Genomic DNA, 22,000 nt, shown 5'->3' on the forward strand with positions numbered 1-22,000 from the left:
CTCAACTAAGGAAAGTCATTCGTAATGTAAGAAGCGACAATGGCTTGGAATTCAAGAACAAAGATTTTGAAGACTTTCTTGCTGAAAAGGGAATGAATCACATTTTCTCATCTCCATACACTCCACAACAAAATGGTATCGTTGAAAGACGAAACCGATCTCTGTGTGAAGCAGCTCGAACAATGCTATGTTTCGCGTCCTTGCCTTTGTATTTTTGGGCTGATGCAATTGCTGTTGCTTGTTATACTCAGAACATATCGTATTTGAACAAGCGATTCTCCATTACTCCTTACGAGATTTTAAATAATCGTAAACCGAATGTGAAATTCTTCCATGTGTTCGGTTCAAGATGCTTCATCTTCAACTCCAGAGAGAAACAAAATAAGTTTGATGCTAAGGCTAATGAAGGAATATTCTTAGGTTACTCCCTGAATTCCAAGGCGTATAGAGTTCTCAATAAGCGCTCAAAGAAGATCGAAGAAACATACCATGTCACCTTTTACGATAGTTATGTTAAGAAGATGAAATCAACAGAAGGTGCAATGCAAGGAATCTTTCCAAAGAATGGTCAAGTTACTACCTCTATTTCAAATCTTTTCAAGCAATATTGGCTTCTGTTTGATGTGTAACGCCCCGATTCTCAGGTATTGTTCGAATTATAGTTTCTTGGTTTTGGCCCTACTCGACGAGTCGGTTACCCTACTCGTCGAGTAGCAGCGGGATTGGATCGCGACTTAAGTGACTGACTCGGCGAGTAGGATCTGGCAAGTGAAACCCTAATTCCCGGGGTTTGTGTCCCTATTTAAAGGAGCCTTAGCCTCCCTTGGGTCTCTTTACAGTCTTATAGAATCCCTGATTCGAGTGAGTGTGCTTTGTTGAGTGTGTGAAGCTTGATTTGAAGATTTAGAAGGAGAAGGCTTGAAGGAAGAGGAGGTTGGAGCAGGTTAGGTGGGGAAATCAACACTATTTTCAGTTGTCATCTTCCAGAGGTGGTGGGATTCGTGACAGTAACCCGAAGGTTGGAACTAATTTCTATGAGTCGACGTTTCGAGGTGAGTTATCCTCACTATACTAAGGGGTTTAAGGCACCAAGGCCGACCCATTGGATTTGATATCCTAGTAGTCATTGATATATTGAGTTGAGTTAGTAATGTATGCCAGCTGATATGCTAGTCGGGTAGATCTGTAGGACTGCCTGTGATACTGATTGATTACCTGTATGTGCATTTATCTGTTACATGTCGACATGTTAGGTGGGGTGGGTTGAGGCTGTACTGCTCCGTGCGGTAGCCAACACACCCGAGAGTATTCCAAATATGAGCTGAGGGTCCGGTAGGCATTCCAGACTCATACTGAGGACACGAGAGCATTCCAGATACGAGCTGAGGGCCCGATAGGCATTCTAGATTCGTACTGAGGGCTCGATGGCATTACAAATACGAGCTCAGGGCCCGGTAGGCATTCCAGACTCGTACTGAGGGCCTGGGGGTAGTCCAGCTTGTAAAGCTGGGGACCCAGTGTATGTTGTTCTGTTTTGATTGATATGATACGCTAATGTTGATATTACTATGTGGACTGTATGTGTATCGGTATTTTGGGGTGACTCATTAAGCTTTCGGGCTTACAGTTTCAGTTTATGGTTTCAGGTACCTCAGGGGATCGCGGCAAGGCCAAGGCGTGATCATACAGCTCCTCCTACTATGTTATCTTTCTGGGAAAAGAATCTGATAATCAATGTTTTGAAAACTAAATTTGTAATGTTTTGATGAACATGACATGTTTTTAAAAGTTTAAATTTGCTTGAAATTTTGGATGTTACATGATGAGCCTCAAAAAGCGATTGATTCTGAATCAACGACAAAAGACAACAAAGTTGATGATCTAAAACAAATCATCGATGATGCTGCTCAAAAGATGGCTGATGATCAACCCAAAGAAACTGAAAGGCCAGAGGTAAGCGAACCTTCGAATGACCGTCCTAATGTCCAGGGGGAGGGTCCATCTCTTCATCATGATCAAGGTTCATCGTTCCAGGAGGAGGGCTTACCGTCACATTCTTCTAGTTCTTCTGAGAAACCAATCGAAGGAGGTGATACCAATCCAGATACTGAACAAGCGTCATCCTTCGAGGGGGAGAACACCATTGTCAATGATGATGACATACTTTCAGAATTGGAAGAAGAGGTTAATGCTAAATTGGATCCCAATTGTGATCCTAATTACCCACTACTTATAAAATGGACCAAAGATCACCCTCAAAGTCAAATTATTGAGGAATCTTCTTAAAATGTGTTAACTCGATCTCAAATCAAAGCAAAACAAGCTGCACTCTTTTCACAAGTAGAGTTTTGCATGTTCAACTCCTTTGTTTCCAAAGTTGAATCGAAGACCGTTAATTATGCACTTGATCATTCAGACTGGGTTCAAGCGATGCAAGATGAGTTAAATGAGTTTGAAAGAAACAAAGTATGGCAGCTGATTCCAACTCCAAAGGATGCCTCAGTTGTCGGTCTCAAATGAGTATTTAGAAACAAGATGGATAAGGAGGGAAATGTCATTCGCAGGTTGTCAAAGGCTACTATCAGGAAGAAGGCATCGATTATGAAGAGATATTTGCTCCTGTTGCAAGATTAAATTCTGTTCATATCTTTCTTTCCTATGCTGCACACAAGAACTTTGAAGTCTATCAGATGGAAGTCAAATGTGCCTTTCTCAACGGAGAACTTGAAGAAACTATGTATGTTGAGCAACCGCCAGGCTTCATGAACGAGAAGTATCCAGATCATTGTTATCTCCTTGACAAAGCAGTATATGGCCTAAAACAGGCTCCCAGAGCATGGTATGAAACTCTAATTCGATTCTTAAAAATGTTTAAATTCAAACAAGGTTCGGTTGACCCAACCTTCTTTTGCAAGAGAGAAGGTAACCACCTTATGATAGTCCAAATTTATGTTGATGACATCATCTTTGGCTCCACGAATCCTAGCTTAACAGTTGAATTTAGGAAGTTGATGGAAACTAAATTCGAGATGAGCTCAATGGGTCCAATTAACTTTTTCCTTGGATTAAACATTAGACAGGGACTCGAAGGCATTTTTATTAATCAGGAGGCATACTCCAAGACACTATTGGCCAAGTTTAGGATGACGGGAGACTCCAAAGTGAAAGTGCCTATGGCCTTTGGGACAAAGCTTACACCCTCATTGGAGAAACCAGCTGCTGATATGACGCTCTATCGTTAAATGATTGGTTCTCTGATGTATCTCACAGCTAGTAGACCTGACATCATGTTTTCAGTCTGTTACTGTGCAAGGTTTCTAGCTAACCCTCTCGAACCTCATCTGCAAGCAGTGAAAAACATCTTTCATTATCTGAAGCAAACCTCCTCTCTTGGTCTGTGGTATCCAACCAACTCAGGATTCTTTGTTCAAGCATTTTCAGATGCTAACTTAGGTGGCTATGGATTAGATCGTAAAAGCACCATTGGAGGATGCCAATTTCTAGATGGTAAATTGGTTAGCTGGCAATCGGAGAAACTAACTTGTGTCTCTCTCTCCACTGTAGAAGTTGAATACATTGCTGCAACGTCATGTACATCTCAAGTGTATGGATACAAAGTCAGCTTAGGGATTACGGGCTAAACATGAAGAAAATCCCACTATATTGCGACTTTGAAAGCGCAATTAGGATTTGTCACAACCCAGTGCAACACTCAAAGACTAGACATATAGCACTGAGGTACCACTTTATCAAGGATCATGTCGAAGATGGGAACGTAGAAATTCACTTCGTCAGGACAACCGATCAACTGGCAGATATATTCACTAAGGCTTTACCTGAAGCGAGCTTCAATAAGATTCTACAAGGCCTAGGAATGATGGAAGCCGAATCCGTACCAAAATTGCCTTCGATTCAATATAGGTAAGAAGCGAAATAGAGCGAACCGCAATGAACCGAACGTTCGGTCTATTTCGGGTGAAGTCTATTTCGGGTGAAGTTCGACCATGAAACGAAATGAACCAAACGTTCGGTCTATTTCGGGTTCGGTCCTTCTGAACTCGTTCGCTTCTTTTTCTTATCAAGGCATTTTGATTGTATTCCTTTGTACACCTTTTTATAGGGGTGTGTATGGGGCGGTTTGGTTCGGTTATTGGTCAAAACCGAACCATAACCATTATGATTGGTTAATGTATTTTGGTAGCCATTGGTTATGGTTAATATTGGTTATGGTTAATGATTTTTATCGGTTAACGGTTCTGGTTAATGGTTAATATTGGTTAACCATAATGTTCAAAATAATGTAAATGACAAAAGTATAGTGGCAGAAAAAATGAAAAGAGAATACAAAAGAGTCATTGGAACCAATGTTTGTCACCTAGCTTTATTAGTAGAATAAAATGTGTACCTTTGATACTAGGAGTGAGATAACACATAATCATATTCAAAATCAAAAACATTCAATAAAAATATAAAACATTACAAAAAATTGACATAAATAATTTCATATATTGAGAATTGATATTAACATTAAAATAAAGTCAAACATTCATACACGTTCAATGCGATTAAATCAAAAACTATAAGATAAAATAGCCAAACATTCATATTATGTGTTATCTGTATAAAAAAATTCCATCACTCATATAGACTAAATGTGATTAAGTCAAAAACAATAAAAAAAATTTTTAAAAAAATACATTCTTAATATATCACAAAGTCAAGAAGAACAAAAAACTTAACTTACCTAGAAGTTGTGATTATAAAGTAAAAACATCTTTAAAAAAGAACTATAAAGTCAAAACAATCTTTGATTAGGATTAACAGTGTGGGAAGCCTTCCAATTAGGATTACGAGTGTGAAGATTAAACTAATGGTGAATAATGTTTAAAATTATAGAATTAGCCAATTAGGAATTACAACATTAATCAATAATATAACTCAATGCATGATTGGAAGATTGTGTGTGTCTGTGTGATATGTGTGATCAGCCTTTGATGGTTTGATTGTTCGTTCGTCTCCTGATAAGTGATGATTAATGAAATATATTTTGAAAATTTAATGGGTCTTAAATAAATTTGATTATTGTTTTATATATAATCTATAATTTTTATATATTAATATATAAAGTTAACGGTTCGGTTAATAATGGATCGGCTAACATATAAAATCATAACCGAACCGTTAGTTATTGGTTAACAAAAATTAGAAACCGAACCAACGGTTTTTAAAATGGTTCGGTTATATTGGTTAATTTGGTTTTGGTTCGGTTTTTCGGTTATTATGCTCACCCCTACCTTTTTAAATACTTCTTTTATATTCATAAAATCCAAAAATATTTTTCTCTTTTGTTCAATTGGTCAATTCTCACAAAATACAAAAATATATTTTTTATTTTATTTATTTTATTTTTTTAATTTATTTATCTAATGATTTCTTTTTTGGTATAAGTGTGATTCTCAATGGCGAAGCTAAGGCAGGTAAATTTTTTTTATTAGTTAGGCGTTCCTAGAAGCATGCTGCTGTATGTTGACTAAAGTCTCGAAAGATTTTGAGTGAAGCGTTAATAACATGATATATACAAATCATGTTTTTCCAATCCAGGCTGCAATATTCACCCTAATCATGAGCTACCTTACTCTACTCACATTGAGTTTAGAGTTTTCTGCTTGGTCATTCTTTTTCTTTAGAGCAGAGGTACATTCGCTTCTTTTACCATCTCCATCTTTTTTCTCCATTATAATTCGTTTCACCAATATAACCCTTGAGACTCTCAGTATTTACCACTGTGGTTTATGGTTATACAAAATCTATGTTAATGATCTTAGTTTCATGCCACTATGAACTAAGTGAAACCCACAATCCAACACCAATAATGAATTGACGGTGAATTCTCATATTCAAGATCTTACGTGTTACCTAATGAAATCTCTTTTTATTTTTAAGTGATCTTTTATGAAGATGTCTAAAACCAAGGATTTTCTTTCCCTACATATCCAGTTTATTTTGTTTTTGAGATTTCTATGCTTTCTTTTGTCACTATAATATATATCTCACCTACATGTTCAACAGATCACATTGATCTCACAAGTACTTCATTCAGTTTTGGTCTTATATCAAGTATCGAAATCATGAATTAAAGCGAAAGCCACCCCTTATAACCTTCAAAAAGATGTCTTTCAATACTTCTTAACAAGTTATTGATCGTTATTTAATGGGAAACCAAGCAAGCACTTTAATGTATCTCTTGACTTTGAAGGAAGTGATTCGTGCCCATAATCAATTGTTTTATGTCTCTTTAAGACATCACAAATTATCATGAAAAGTTTGCTTTATTTCTTTATCTTTTACACTTTATGCACGAAAAGTTTTAATTTTCCAAACTCTGGTTCTTTTAAGACTGTTTAATAAAGCACAACAGGAAATGGCGATTCAAATGAATTTTGGGGTGACAATTGGGATAAAGTGAAAGCTGACTCAGTGGTTATCCAATCGGTTTGGCGATTTGAAAAAGCGATTTTTTTGGAATGGCGTGCAAAAAGGAAACGTCCTTTCTCTTTCCTGCGTCATCATCGGTATGCCAACTGTTCATCCGTCAAGTCAGGCGGTATTTTTGAAATAATCCAAGATCTCAGCCGGATTTTTCTCTCTCCACCTTGTACGTATAAAAGAAATTGGAACGGTACACTTTAACCTTTTATCACTTACCAAACTCTCTCAAAGAACAAAGGTGATTCCTCTTACTGTTCATAATCTTCTCCAAGCTTCTATAATGGCAGACCCTTCGTCCATTCATGATACCTCTGTTTGTCAACCACTTCTTACAATCAAACCTCAACAGAACCTGATCATCGATCTCACTCCTTTTGTCTATGAACCCTACATGCTATATGTCGTTGAGTGTCTCAAATACTCACCTCTCGTCGAAGCTCTGACCAAAGTTGAAGTTGTACCAATGTCCTGTCTTTCTCTTGTCTACTCCACTGCTTACTACGACAAGATTCATGAAAGAATTCACTTTGAAATCCACAATGAGAAGACCTCCATCTCCAAGCACCGCTTCTGTGCCCTAATCGGTCTTTCTCAAGAGCAATCTCTAGTAACCCTTGAATCCATCACCACTGGTCAACTCTTTTCTATGTTTTATCAGATGGGGTATACTGAAACCCTCACCACAATAACCAAATTTAAGAAGTCCTGCCTACCACCTCAATGGAATGGCCTTTTCACTTTGCTGTTCAAAGGACTCTCTGAGCGAAGCGCTGTCTCAGATGGTGCGAGCAAGTCTTTTATGACTATGCTATACGGACAGTACCATGGGATCGATTTGGATTTTGGAACGGTTATCTGGCAGCAACTGGTACAAAGCTTGGTCTCTTCATCCAAGCATTCAGAGATTTCTTGTGGGCGATTTTGGTCAATAATCACTAACTGGGCAATGGATCGTCTTCATGCTCCCATAATGGCGAATTCTCTTCTCTCCTCCATCGCTACTTTTCACATAACCAAAATCATAGTCACAGATCCCACCAAGTACTCCTTTATTGGATCTGTTCCAGAAACCATGCTCGCTCGTGTCTCCGTAGCAAGTAATGTTCTACAACAATACAGGAAGATTCCATCTTGAGGCCCAAGGGAGCTTACGCCAACCATGGTTCGCTCCATTGAAGAGGCTGACAAGCCAGCAAAAAGGGGCAAGAAAACTGAAACTCAGAAGGAGGCACCGGTTTCCAAATCAACCAAGGGGCAAACCCCTAAGAAGCGAAAGTCTGACAAGGCTACTACATCACAGGCTCAACCGAAGAAACAAAAAAAGCCTGTTAGGAAGCTCATACTCCAATCTTCCAATGATTCAGACTCAGAGTATGTTCCTCCCCAACATAGGTCTACTCCTTCTTCAGAATCTGAGAGCGAAAGCTCAGATGATGAGGCTTCGGGTCGAGGTGATACTCCCCCTCGCTCCCCTACCCCAGAAATTCCAGTTCGCTCCCACCCTCCTCCCCCTCCACCTGTAACCATCCAAGTATCCATCCCTCTGATATTTCCTATTCCAACCACTCAACCATCCATTACAATTCCCATCCCTACTCCTATATTCACAGACACTACTACCACCACTACAACCACAGGAGCTCATTCTACTGCTCCCACTCCACCCGTTACAACCACTCCTCCTGTATCAACCGAACCACCTGTAACAACCGAACCTCCAGCCACTACCAAACCCTTATCTCCTACTCCATCCACATAAACCACCCCTGTTCTAGGTGGTGAGGACTTGGAATTCAATTCCACGTTTTTAGTCCTTACCGTGTATAGAGTGACGATGATGATGATGAGCCTGTTACAAAGCGTCATCTCAAAGCAGTAAACGAAAACTTGACCAACTGCTCTCATCCTCTTCCTCTTGAGCTTACTTTGAAGCCGTTTTAAAGGCCTTGTTCTCCACTGTTGTTCAAGAACACAGTGCCTCACTCTCTGCTGCAATTAAATCTATGGAAGCCTCCACTTCCCAATGTCAACAAGCCTCTCTTGCTGTTGAGGCTTCTACAAAGGAGTTCAAGGAAGCGACTACAAAAGTCGATAAACTAGTTTCTGAAGCTCACCTTTTTCTAGATTCTTTGCAGGCGGATGCTAAGAAGAATGCTCAAACCGTCAACGCTTCGGTGGATAACCTTCAACGGTCCCTTTAGTCTGAAAGGTCCAACCTTGAAGCTGCACGCCAAGCGATCGAAGCTGCCAATGAGTCTCTACATGCTAATGTTAATGATCACCTGACTCAACTTGAGGCAGAATTAGCTGTAGAGAATCGCATCATGGATGAGCTTGATAGACGAACCTCACAACTGAAAATGCAAAATTACAAGCTGCGTACTGCTACTGTTGAGCTCAATGACCTGAAGTCAGAAAAGGAGGTCATTCAGAGTTCTACTGCTAATGTACACTCCATCCTCCTTCATCTCCTTGAAGCGCACGATCCAATCATCACCATTACGATCAAACGGCACTTGGCTGACAAGCTCAGGCCAGCATTGGACATCCTTAGTCATATTGAGGGTGTTCCAGTGACTGTGTGGACTATAGATTCGCTTCAAAGGTGTGCTACTGATGAGCCCAGCATACTTTGGTATGAGCCTGTTATGTCATTTGGGCTCGATAACTCCAAGGACGCACAATTTGACATGTCGATCACGCGAAAGGCATTCATCATTCACTACTTTAGTTCAACTGCTGCAATTCCTTCCCCAGACCCGAAGGTAGATAAGGATCTGCTGGAGTTTTACTTGGAGTCTGCTCAACTCCAGTACTTGACCTGGAGTTCGAAAAAGATCACTACTGTCAAGGTTTTGAATCCCTACTCAGCGGGGAAGTTTATTAATGTTAAATTCAAAGTGACTCGAGGCACCGAAGGCTCAATTCACAACTTCACCCTTGCTGATCTACCGAACCTTAATCCCCACAACTGGATACTCCTCAACAACATTCTTTTGTCAAATCCACGGGAGTACCAGCCAATAATTGACCATGTCAAGCGAATGCTTGTGTGCTACATTCACGAGGTAGCGAAGATGGACCAAGAGATTGCTTCTGCCATTCACAAGCGAACCACGATCAAGACTATGGGCAAAGTAGGTAATGTTAATACGATGGTCAAGGGGAAGATTGATTTGAAGTACCACACAGTTATGTTCATCAGGGGCGAAGGTCAAAAATGTATGTTTGCTCTCGTTGACAAACACCTCTTCTCAACTTCTTGCCTGGAGCATATCTTGGAGATCATTCAGAGGTGTGATCAGAATAGTGCAGCTGACAAGAAATTGTTCACTGATATGCTGAGGTGGTATATCTAGTTTCAGCAGACACTTCTTGCAATAATTCCTTGGCTATTCAAAGTAATAAAGACAGTGAAGCCAACACAGAAGAAATAATCTCTCGCCTCATTTGACACAAAGGGGGAGATTTTTGGGATTATTATGTTGCGTCATGGGTTCGGTCCTTAGCCTAGTTTTGATTGCCGGTTTGGGCCTGTCCAACCGTGCATGTTTTTGTTCTAGGGTTTAGTATATAAACTGCATGCATGCAGTCTTAGGAGTTAACGCTTTTATTATTTTTCTCACTGAGTTTTGTAAACCCTAGCTCGCCTCTACAACAGAAGTTCTTTGTCGAGCTCTGCTGAGGCGTGACTTTGTTGAATCATAAACATATATTTAATTCTATTATGTGTTCATATTCTTACTGTGTTTGTCTTGTTTGATTTTCATATTTTTACTTGTGAAAGATCTAATCGATCTAGAGTTTTATTCTCTTCATCAACTATAAGTCATAATTTCTTTTGGGATTATTGATAAGTTTGAGAGAAACATTATAACGACTAAACCTTATAAATACAAACGAATACTAAGGTTTAGTAATATTCGTGTTAGGTTATTTTAAGGGTTTAGGTCATTTTTGGTCACTTAACTTTTGGTTTTGTGCTCATTTGGTCACTTAACTCTTTTTAAGTTTTAAAAGGTCATCAAACTTTTGAATTTGTGCTCATTTAGTCACTTAACTTTTGGTTTGGTCACTTAACTTTTAGATTTGTGCTCATTTAGTCACCTAACTTTTAAAATTGTGCTCATTTAGTCACTAAACTTTTGAAAAAATTTAAAACTTTAGTGACTAAATGAGCACAATTATAAAAGTTAGTTGACTAAATGTGACCAAAACAAAAGTTAAGTGACTTAATCAGCACAAAGCCAAAAGTTTGATGACCTTGTAGAACTTAAAAAGAGTTAAGTGACCAAATATGCACAAAACCAAAAGTTAAGTGACCAAAAATGACCTAAACCCTTATTTTAAAAGGAAATCTGAAGTGTCAGTCAAAGAGTTGTCTTTCTCGCGAGTCTTCCAACTATGTTAGGTAAGTGCATAGTTACTTTTATTAAAATGATTTTAATAAAAGTACTTATTAAAAGTATTAAATATATGTAGAATATTTATATGTGAATTAATTCCTTATTTTATGGAAAACGTGTTAAATTTATTTTTGATAATATATATTGTTTGAGCCAAATATTGTTATATATATATATATATATATATATATATATATATATATATATATCTGTGTGTGTGTGTATGTTAAGTGTATATATGGTATTAGTACATGATAATCTTAAAAGAAATATTATTACTTAAAAGATTAATACGTATTAAAAACCTGATATTTTGTGTTAAATATATACACTAATTTATGATAGTTTTATCTAAATAGGGTTGTTATTGAAAGTTGATTTCATGGATTATAGTCTAGTTTAACTTTTAAACTAAGACGTCTAAAGGGTTTTTAGATCCCAATAAGTTGAATAAAAGTGTAACCATACTATTTATTACGAGAAGTACTATATAACCAGGAAAAAGGATTCAAAAAATCACTACACACATCATAGTCTTGTCTAGTGATAAAGTATAACTTATAAATGATGTTTAGTTCGAGTTAAGTTGACAGAATGTTAGTGATACCAGTTATTGTAAAGATATTACATAGGCCAAAACTTTGTGTCGTTTACGGGTATTGTAATCTTGTCTAGTCATACACTAAGACTAAAATTAGTTTAATTAAATTTGAATATGGGGTAGCATCATATTAAGGGTGTGTGTGAGATTGGAACGAAAAGTAGATCATTGTTTGTTGACACTTGTGATTTGGTGGGGTATGGGTGTGTACTGGAGTACCATATTAGTATTCCCCCTCCTTTTAGATAACCAGATAGGGTGCGTCTGTATTAGACCACTCTAGGTATGTTTGAGTCATCTAACATAGTATAGAAGGCCACCCTAACTAAATTCAATATTGTGTTGTTGACTAATCATAGTAATCCAGTGAAAAATGATCGTATGTTAATTTGTGTACTCTATTCCCCCCCCCCCCCCCCCCCGCCCCATGGTTTCCTTTATAGACTAACTCCTGTTGCTAAGGACGCCATCAAGGAGTATAGTCAACTTGTTGCTTACACTGATCCATCAAGATAGATCTATTAAAATAATTGTTATAGGATTAATACGTGCGGATCTTCTTGATGGGTAACCAAGGCTTAAATGACTTATATATATATATATATATATATATATATATATATATATATATATATATATATATATATATAGTGTTGTTAGGTGATAGTTGGTTTTGCAGGTTTATTGATTATAGGTTATTGTTATAGTTGATGGGTTTGAGCCAAAAGAACACCCTATGTGCTCATGCAAACCCTAATGCTTGATCTAGGTTTCTCTATTGTACATGCATTCATCCAAGTCTTGCAAACCCTAGATCTAGTGAGTATGATTCGAAATTAACATAGAAAAACATACCTAGATGATTACCTCTTCTTGATATCTTGAATCTTCTTGTCCTTGGAGCTTAGAGTCACAAGTGCCACTCCTTTAATGGCTTAGAAACACCAATAGCAAGAGGATGATCTTGGAGAGAGGTTGGAGGCTATAGAATTCGACTCTAGTACTCTTAGGAATAGGGTTAGCCGATTTTTGATGCCTAAGGGGTCTTTTTATACTTGTGCTGCTAGGGTTTTAGTCAAAACCCTAATTGGATAGCTTAGGCCTTAAGCAGTCCAAAGAACCTTCCAAAATAAGGCCTTGCCGCCTTGGAAGAAAATTAGATGGGCTCCCACTCTAATTTTGTCCACCCTTAATTCTAGAGGATTCTCAGCCCAAATCAACTATCACACAATTGACAGTTCCAGTCTCCTTTATTTAATTAATCTCTTTTAGCCACAAAATTAGTTCTTGTCTAATATTAATTAAACTATATGATTTCTCTTTTAATATATTATTCATATAACGTATTAATAAATCATAATAACCTCTTTATTCATAAATCATCCTATCATGTTTCCTTGGTGAAGGCAACCCAAAAGGACCATATACAACCGGGTCAAGTACTTACCAAATCTTGTTACGGGCTTAGACACTAATCCAACAGTCTCCCACTTGGATAAGTCTAGTAACTACAAATGTAAGTACAATCTGATTAGCAATCGTAGCTCTCAAAGACGTTGTCGAACTCTGATCTTATCAGTAACCTGTCCTTTAGATAAGGGATCGTATAATTTTCTGTTCTAGATATCGTGTGGACAATTACATGGAACATAGTCATCCTTATTGTCCAATAGTTTGTTTCTCGATCTTAGATTCATTTGACATACCACTTAATTGAACACATAAATTCAGTCCTAACCGGGCCCGACACATAAGTCAAACTAAATCATCGAGAGGCGTTGATATCGCTTTTACCCTCTTAGGATAAAAGGAACAGATAAACTTCAACATATATGCATTTACTATTCACTAATCAAATCATACACACCAATGTGTTTTATAACATCAAGTTACTGATGTATTTAAGCATTATCAATGCACTACCAATTCACAAACAATAAACCATATATCTTAGTTTTAAGACCATATGATATTATCGTCTTGCGATCACTCGTGATAAATTCCATGAAGTGATTCCAGCAAGCGTGGGTTTATTCCAATGCTCAAATCAAGTTCATATGCACTCATGAACGTTGTAGAAAACTTTTGCTATGTCTAATACACTTTAGACAATCTACACACCAATTCATGACAGTCTTTATTCATACCAACTTCCAACATATGAACGACTGTGGACCGTTCGAATAATTCTTATTATTCAGGAAGCCAAAACATGCAAACTGAAACAATAGGTAAGCAATTAACATAAGACAGTAACATTACTAATAAATAATACTCTTTTATTTAATCAACAGTTGTTAATTACAATTTATCTATTACACGTTTCTAAACTATCTAATCTAAACTAATATCGTCCTTCAGCCCGATGCTCCTAGTGTGTTGCAAGTGCTTAACCCTACTTAGTCCCTTCGTAAGCGGATCTGCTGGGTTATCCTCTGACGATACCCTCTTCAGTACGAGGAGTCCTTCTTCCACCTGATGTCGAATAAAGTGATATTTTTTGTTGATGTGTTGAGATCTTCCATGATCCCTTGGTTCCTTGGTCAAGGAAACTGCTCCTTCATTATCACAGAAAGTTTCCATAGGCTCCTTTATGGATAGCACACCTCCAAGGTCTCTGATGAAATTCTTCAACCATATTGCCTCCTTCGATGCTTCGCTCGCTGCAATGTACTCTGATTCGCACGTTGAATCAGCTACGGTCTCCTGCTTGGAACGCTTCCAACTCACTGCTCCTCTATTAAGGGTAAAGACCCAATCCGACTGTGAACGGTAGTTGTCCCTGTCGGTTTGAAAACTAGCGTCACTGTACCCTCCCACCCTTAAGTCATCACTCCCACCGAGGACTAAAAACCATTCCTTGGTCCTCCGAAGGTACTTTAGAATATTCTTGACTGCGGTACAATGTGCTTTGCCAGGATTCCCTTGATATCTGCTGACCATGCTCAAAGCGAAGGCCACATCCGGGCGAGTACAAGTCATAGAATACATAATTGAGCCAACTGCAGAAGCGTATGGTACTCGGCTCATTTTTGCTATCTCGACTTCGGTACTCGGACTTTGAGTCTTACTCAACTTGACATTACTTTGGATTGGTAACTCTCCCTTCTTCAAATTCTCCATACTAAAACGTTTTAGTACCTTGTCCAAGTAAGTATTCTGACTAAGTCCTATTATTCTCTCACTTATATTTCTCACTATCCTTATTCCTATAATATAGGTAGCATCTCTGAGGTCCTTCATAGTGAAGCACTTCCCGAGCCAGGACTTAACTTCTTACAGCGTCGGGATGTCATTTCCTATGAGTAGTATGTCATCAACATACAGTACTAGGAAGCTTACTGTACTCCCACTGTCTTTGACATATACACATGATTCGTCTTCGCCTCGTAGAAAACCAAACTCTTTGACTTTCTCATCGAAACAAAGATTCCATCCGTGAGATGGTTTTTTAGTCCATAAATGGACTTCTCAAGCTTGCACACTCTATCGGGATGCTTCGCATTGACAAAACCCTCTGGCTGAGCCATGTAAACATCCTCAGCCAACTTTCCATTAAGGAAAACGGTTTTGACATCCATCTGCCATATTTCATAGTCATGAAATGTAGCAATGGCCAACATCACCCTAATATACTTTATCTTTGCAACTGGTGAGAAAGTTTCATCATAGTCAACTCCGGGAGTTTGCGCGACCAATCGCGCCTTATAGGTGTGCACATTCCCATCCACGTCGGTCTTCTTATTGAAGATCCATTTGCACCCGAACATCTTGCGACCTGGTACATTGTCAACCAAATTCCAAACATGGCTGTCATACATGGACTGAATCTCGCTGTTCATTGCCTCTTTCCACTTCGCAGACTTTGGGCCTGCCATGGCTTCCTTATAGTTGTTAGGTTCGTCCAAATTCACTAGTGTACTATAACTAATGAACTTATCCCCTTCAGTAGTAATATGAAAACCATAAAACTGGGGTTGAACCCTAACTCTCTCGGAACGTCTAAGAGGTAAGGACTCGTCAATCGGGTCAACTGGAGTTTCCTCCTCAGGTTGAGTGCCATTGTTAGAGGTTCCTTCATCGCTCGACTCTTGAATCTCTTCAAGATCGATTTGCCTCCTACTGTCCCCTTGGCTTATGAGTTCTCGCTCTTGGAAAACCCCTCTCCTCACGATGAAGACAATGTTGTCACTCAGTCTATAGAAGAGGTATACAAAGGACTTCTGCCGGTGGCCGATGAAAATACATCGTTCACTACGAGCTTCGAGCTTGTCGTGAGTCTGTCGTCATATGAAAGCCTCGCAACCCCAAACCTTGATATGTGACAACGAGGGAGCTTTCCCTGTCCACATCTCGTGAGGTGTTTTGACAACCTTCTTCGTAGGGACTAAGTTAAGGATATGGGCGATAGTCTCTAAGGCATACCCCTAAAATGAGATAGGTAGTGAAGCACAACTCATCATGGAACGAACCATGTCTAGCAAGGTTCGATTATGCCTCTCAGCCACACCATTCAACTGCGGTGTCCTAGGTGGTGTCAATTGTGAAACGCTTCCGCATTCCTTGAGGTAGTCGTGGAATTCAAGACTTAGGTACTCTCCACCTCGATCGGATTGAAGCATCTTGATTGTCTTGCCCAACTGATTCTACACTTCTTGTTTAAACTTTTTGAACTTTTCAAAGGTTTCTGAGTTGTGCCTGATTTAGTAGAGATACCTATATCAACTATAATCATTGGTAAAAGTCACATAGAAGTGACTTGCTTCCCTTATGGTGGATCTAAAGGGCCTACACATATCAGTGTGTATGAGATCCAATAAACCCTCACCCCTCGCACACGTGCTAGTGAAGGGTGACTTGGTCATATTTCCAAGTAAACAAGACTCGCACACGTCATCGTCCCTAACGTCGAATGACTCCAACACTCCACCCTTTTGGAGTTGGGCTATGCGTTTCTTGTTGACATGTCCAAGACGACAATGCCACAAGAATGCTTTATCCAAACTGTTGGATGAATCAATACACAACACATCCTTTCCTAAGTTATCTACAACCATCACAGTTTCATATATTCCATTACATGGCAATGCTTCGAAATAAAAGACACCGTTAAGATAAGCATTAATAGAACCCTTTTCATTATCAAATGAATATCTAAACCTTATCTATATAAACCATGAAATGTAATGATGTTTCTTTCCATATATGGCGAATAGCAATAATTATTTAAATCTAATCCTAATCCACTACTGAGCATTAAAGAGTAAACTCCGATCTTGGTGAGAGGCGACGATCTTTTGTTCCCCATGATCAAATTTATCTTCCCATGCTCCACATCCCTATCTCTTCTTAGGCCTTGCAAATCAGAAAAAAATGTGAAAACCACATCTTGTTTCAAGTGCCCAAGAAATGGAATGTGATGAATCATTATATTTAATAGTGTAAATACCTGCGTAGGACGACTTGATCTTCCCATCCTTGATAGCTTGCAGATATTCTGGGCAACTTCGTTTCCAATGCCCTATCTTGTGGAAGTGGTGGCACTCTGCTTCCTTGGGGTTTGAGTTAGGCTTAGCAGAACCAACTTTGGTTCCACTAGAAGAGGTGCCATCTTCGGACTTTCCATTGCGGTGGCTCTTTTAGGGAGCCTTCCTCTTCTTACCCTTCCCTTGCCTAATTGCCAAGACAGGGCAGCAGCAGGAGTAGGAGTTGATGCAACAGACTTATCTTTGAGATTGCTCTCAGCAGTCCTTAGCAAGCCTTGAAGCTTGCTCAAAGTGTCCTCTTCCTTATTCATGTGGTTGGTCATGCAGAAATGGTTGTAATAAGGAGGCAAGGAGTGTAGGATGATGTCAATTGCCAGCTCTTCATCAAAGTTAACATTCAACATTAGTAGGTGATCAACATATCTCTGCATCTTTTGTAGATGGGCGGTAAGGGACTCTCCATTACCCATTCTGGTAGTGATCATCGAAGTGATGATCTCGTACCTTTCTTGCCTAGCGCTTTGGTGGTACTGGTCTAGCAAGTCTTGATGCATTTCATAGAGATACATGTCCTCATAGGACTTTTTTAGTTTTGCATTCATGGTCGCCAGCATGATGCAATGGACTTTTGTGGCATCACGCTCATGGGCCTCAAAGGCAGCGATCTCTTCAGCAGTGGCGGTGTTGACATTGATTTGCTTCAACTTCTCATCAAGGACATAGTCTTTGTCCTCTTAAAGAGTAACCATTCGGATGTTGCGGATCCAATTGTTGAAATTGGACCCGTTAAAAATCACTCTCCCACACAAATTCATGAGTGAGAACGAGTCGGAGGAATTTGAGCCGGAAGCATTGTTGTTTCGACATATGAAAAGGAAAAAGAACAAAGTTTGAGTAGAAATGAATCCCCAATTAACCACCCAAATGAGAAATTAGGGATAGGATCCAACAACATTATTTAAAAATTAGAAGAGGGATGCCGTAATCTAACAAGTAAATAATTTGAAGGTAAGTGAATGCCGATTCACTAATTCTCCACCATGAAAAACGAAAAAGAGATTAAGATTTAAATGTACTGAAAACTCCTAGATCTTTTGAGATTCATTGAACTTCTCAATGGCATGTTTAAATCTCGATATGCCCCTCTAGTTTGTGACTGGGATGTCGAGGATCACAAAGTGGGTGTGAATAACCATGCAAATATACATGGTGCCCTCATTGTTACAGTCACCTACTCGATGTGCCGGTTAACCACACACGCTCCATCGAACTATGACAAACAATTAGTTAGCCTTTGCCACCTTTTCTTAGAACCCAATTAGTGTGTCGGTTAACCACACACGCTCCACTAATGTCTTAGCGAGGGTACAAAGTGTAATTTCATGGAATTGCATCAATTCAATTTTGCCTAAAGAAACTAAGATTGTGAATTTTTGTAAAAACATTTAGTTACTTTGTATAGATTCATTATACTTTTAATGAGGAAGGTTTTCCCTATCCTACCCGTTCGGCTAACGACACTCCACCAATCAAGGAAGCGGTGGGTGAGAGTGGACACCTATTAAACGGCCATTTTATAGGCCATAACCTTATACCCCCTTATAGATCGGCTTCGTGAATGAGGTCTACTAACGGTAAGACTAGCATTTAACTTATATATATATATATATATATATATATATATATATATATATATATATATGTTGGATTAGTGTTTAAGTCCATAACTTTTTTGGTATGTACTTGACCCGATGGTGCATGGTCCTTTTGGGTTGCCTTCACAAAAGCAACTTGATAGGATGAATTATGGAGAGAAAGGATTAAATATGATTTTTTAATATATTATGAGAATAATATATTAAAGGAGAAATCATATTGTTTAATTAATATTAGTCAAGAATGAATTAGTAATTAGTTTTGTGACTAAAAGAGATTAATTAAACTTAAGGGACTGGAATTGTAATTATAAGATTATTGCAATTTGGGCTATGGATTGCCTTATATTAAGGAGTGGACGAATTCTATGGGGAAGCCCATAAGAAATCGTCCAAGGCCTTAAGGAAAGGAATCTATGGGTTGCTTAGGGCTTAAGCATCCAAATTAGGGTTTCCTTGTTAGACAACTCTAATAGCCTCCTATATATATATATATATATATATATATATATATATATATATATATATATATATATATATATATATATATATATATATATGACCTTTATGACCCAAAAACGTGGCTAAGCATCCTTCTAGGGTTTCACACGTTTCAGGGCAGCCTCCTTCACCTCTCATCTTCATCCTCTTGCTCTTGGTGTTTGTGAACCGTTAGAGGAGTGACATTTGTGACTCTAAGCTTTCTAAAGTCAATAGAAGAAGGATTTGGGATTGTCATTGCTACATAACAATCAAGGTAATATCTTACACTACTAGAAAAAAGACCTTTAATGACGCGCTTTTTACGACACGCGATAATTAACGATACGCAAAAGGACGTGCCCTTAAAATAGTGTCATCTCTCCAAAAAATTTAAGGATTTACGTCACGCTTTATTGCGTGCCCTTAATTTGGTGTCTCAAGAAAAAAAATTAAAAACACGGAGGGCGCTTTATCTTAAACGCGCGTCGTCTGTACCTGTCGCTTTATAATTTTAATGAAACGCGCTTTTAGTAGACAAGGGGGGAAATGAAATCCCCAAAATTTTGAAAACCCGCCTTTTTTTTTTCTACCTTCTATCTATCTTTCATCTTCAACCTAACAAGGACGAGCATTGCACTCTTGATTTCCCTAACTCTTTCTCATTTTCTGATTCAAACTTGAAAGAATCGAAAAAAAAATCTATGAATTTTGAAGCCTAAAAAAATCTAACAAGGACGAGTATCCATCGATCCGACTTCCAAAACTATAGGGCATTGATTCCACGTCTTTCGGGGTTGGGAGGAAGGAAAAACTGTTGGTCCCGTGTGATCTAATTGGTAGAGGGCATCGATTCCCTAACTCTTTCTCATTTTCTCCACCATCGCTGCTTTCGCTAATATCCACTCCGACCTCTTATGAACGCAAATGGTAAAGATCTGCTTCGATTTCCCGATTGGTCTTCATCGACGGTGGTGTTGAGTCGGAGGTGCCATGTTGATGTGATTATTACAATCGATTGCAGAAAATGAGAAGATTTAGGGTTTTTTCTTGGTCCAGTGGAATACTTTCAGGTTTCGTCTCAACTCCTTTTATTTTATTTTCTTTCTTTTCCTTTCCTTCTGCCATCTGCTTCCTTTCCCCACCTCTTCTTTCTTATTTGGATTCTCCAGGCGATATGCTACTGTGGCGATTCAGTCGGTGGCGGGTCAGCCTCAATTTCATAACATTTTAAGGGATTGTTGTTGGTGTTCATCTACGGTCGTGGTGGGTCGGAGGTGCCATGGTGATGTGAAGAAATAGAGAAAAAGGAATATAGTCATCACTTGCTGATACCGACGACGATCCGTTTTCTGCATTAGCCAGATTGAATGACTTCAAAGGAGGTTCGTATTTCTTTTGTATGTTTTTTTATCCCAATCAATGAATGGATTTTTTTCCCCTGTATACGTTGGGCATCTTTCTTTTCTTTATGTATGACAAAGTGATCAAGCATAAAATCAGGGTGCAACTAGCAACCAACATGAACCAAATAGCAGCAACAACAAATAAGAGATTTAAGAAAACAAGTAATAATTAGTAATCAGGAGGGTAGGCTAGAGGAACCATTTGAAACATAATGTTTGGAAATTTTTTTATTACTTGTTATCTTTGACCAGTAAATGATGTGTATAATATGTCTATATTTTGAACAACAATCATGATAGGGTGGGGAATACCCATGTGATGCGGTTCCTTGAAAGACATGAGATTCCATATCATTATCTGTCCACGTCAAAGGAGAAGAATGTAGAAGATGAGATATTGGGGTTGGTTGAAGATACTGATTTCTTGGTCCTTGCTAGATACATGCAGGTAAATGTTTTTCTAGTAGTAGTATAGCAGCAGGATTGGGAAAAAGGTCTTATTTGTTTATTTACCCAGGACAGGTGTTGTCTGGAAACTTTTTGAAAAGATATGGGATGGATGTGATCAACATACATCATGGCTTATTACCATCATTCAAGGGAGGAAATCCATCTAGGCAGGCAGGTTCTATGTTCCAATTTCCAAATTTTGTTTTAAGCTTTTTATGTTTTTATGTTTTTTACTGGAGAATGACAGGCTTTTGAAGCTGGGGTCAAATTGATTGGTGCCACAACCCATTTTGTCACGGAGGAGCTTGATGGGGGCCCAATCATTGAGCAGATGGTAATCAAAGAGTTTTAAGTTTCTCAATATCAATAGTATGCAGTATATATATGCTAAGGTGAAAAGTCAAATAGTTTCTGTTTGGGTTTGCAGGTTGAGAGAGTCTCGCACAAGGATAATTTGCCTAGTTTTATTCAAAAATCTGAGAATCTTGAAAAACAATGCCTTATGAAGGCAATCAAGTCATATTGTGAGTTACGCGTTCTACCTTATCAACACAACAGGACTGTTGTATTTTGAGTAAGCTCAAAATGATGCTAATCAAAACTACAGAGTCCATTATATTCCTTGTGTTGCAAAGTTTTTGTATTTCATTTTAATTATTCATTCTAATTTAAGTTGTTCTTGTTCCAATCCAATAATAAGATAAATTAAGAGTCATTGTGTGTTCATAATACTAAGATATATGTGCATTCTCAGTTCTCCTTAAATTCATTGTTGTTGGAGTTTTCTTCTCTGTCAAACTTTGTGTTTTCTAGTGTGATACTTGTTTAAATAGGGAAACTTTTGTTGATTTTGATTGATATAGGGGGTGTTTGGCTAAGTTTATTAAAACAACTTATTAGCTTATTAGAGGTTCAACACCGCTATATATAAGTTAAAAAAAGTGTTTGGATAAAAAATAACTTATTCTGATGGAAACCTCTAATAAGTAGTCATTTTTTCATACGTTACCCCATACTTATTAGCTTA

At 38.3% G+C, this 22,000-nt stretch overlaps 2 protein-coding genes across 2 annotated transcripts; both read left to right on the plus strand.

The window, feature by feature from the left end:
• Window positions 1–7,648: 7,648 nt before the first annotated feature.
• LOC111877430 (extensin-like) lies at window positions 7,649–8,690 on the plus strand. Its single transcript, XM_023873954.1, has 2 exons — window positions 7,649–8,191; window positions 8,433–8,690. The coding sequence occupies exons 1-2, from the start codon at window positions 7,649–7,651 to the stop codon at window positions 8,688–8,690; spliced, it is 801 nt and encodes a 266-aa protein (XP_023729722.1).
• Window positions 8,691–8,813: 123 nt separating this feature from the next.
• On the plus strand, window positions 8,814–21,757 carry LOC111885079 (formyltetrahydrofolate deformylase 1, mitochondrial). The gene is made up of 5 exons (XM_052765125.1): window positions 8,814–9,254; window positions 20,807–20,971; window positions 21,046–21,144; window positions 21,221–21,307; window positions 21,401–21,757. The coding sequence occupies exons 1-5, from the start codon at window positions 8,814–8,816 to the stop codon at window positions 21,545–21,547; spliced, it is 939 nt and encodes a 312-aa protein (XP_052621085.1). The 3' UTR covers window positions 21,548–21,757.
• Window positions 21,758–22,000: the final 243 nt, after the last annotated feature.

Source organism: Lactuca sativa, chromosome 6 (genome assembly GCF_002870075.4).
Source record: "Lactuca sativa cultivar Salinas chromosome 6, Lsat_Salinas_v11, whole genome shotgun sequence".
Taxonomy (NCBI): domain Eukaryota; kingdom Viridiplantae; phylum Streptophyta; class Magnoliopsida; order Asterales; family Asteraceae; genus Lactuca; species Lactuca sativa.

Coding starts and splice junctions, on each gene's coding strand:
- LOC111877430 (XM_023873954.1), top strand. CDS start 7,649: ATGGTTCGCTCCATTGAAGAGGCTGACAAGCCAGCAAAAAGGGGCAAG. Junction 8,192..8,432: donor CTGTATCAACCGAACCACCT/GTAACAACCGAA, acceptor GCCGTTTTAAAG/GCCTTGTTCTCCACTGTTGT.
- LOC111885079 (XM_052765125.1), top strand. CDS start 8,814: ATGGATGAGCTTGATAGACGAACCTCACAACTGAAAATGCAAAATTAC. Junction 9,255..20,806: donor TTCCTTCCCCAGACCCGAAG/GTAGATAAGGAT, acceptor GTCTATATTTTG/AACAACAATCATGATAGGGT. Junction 21,145..21,220: donor GAGGAAATCCATCTAGGCAG/GCAGGTTCTATG, acceptor GGAGAATGACAG/GCTTTTGAAGCTGGGGTCAA.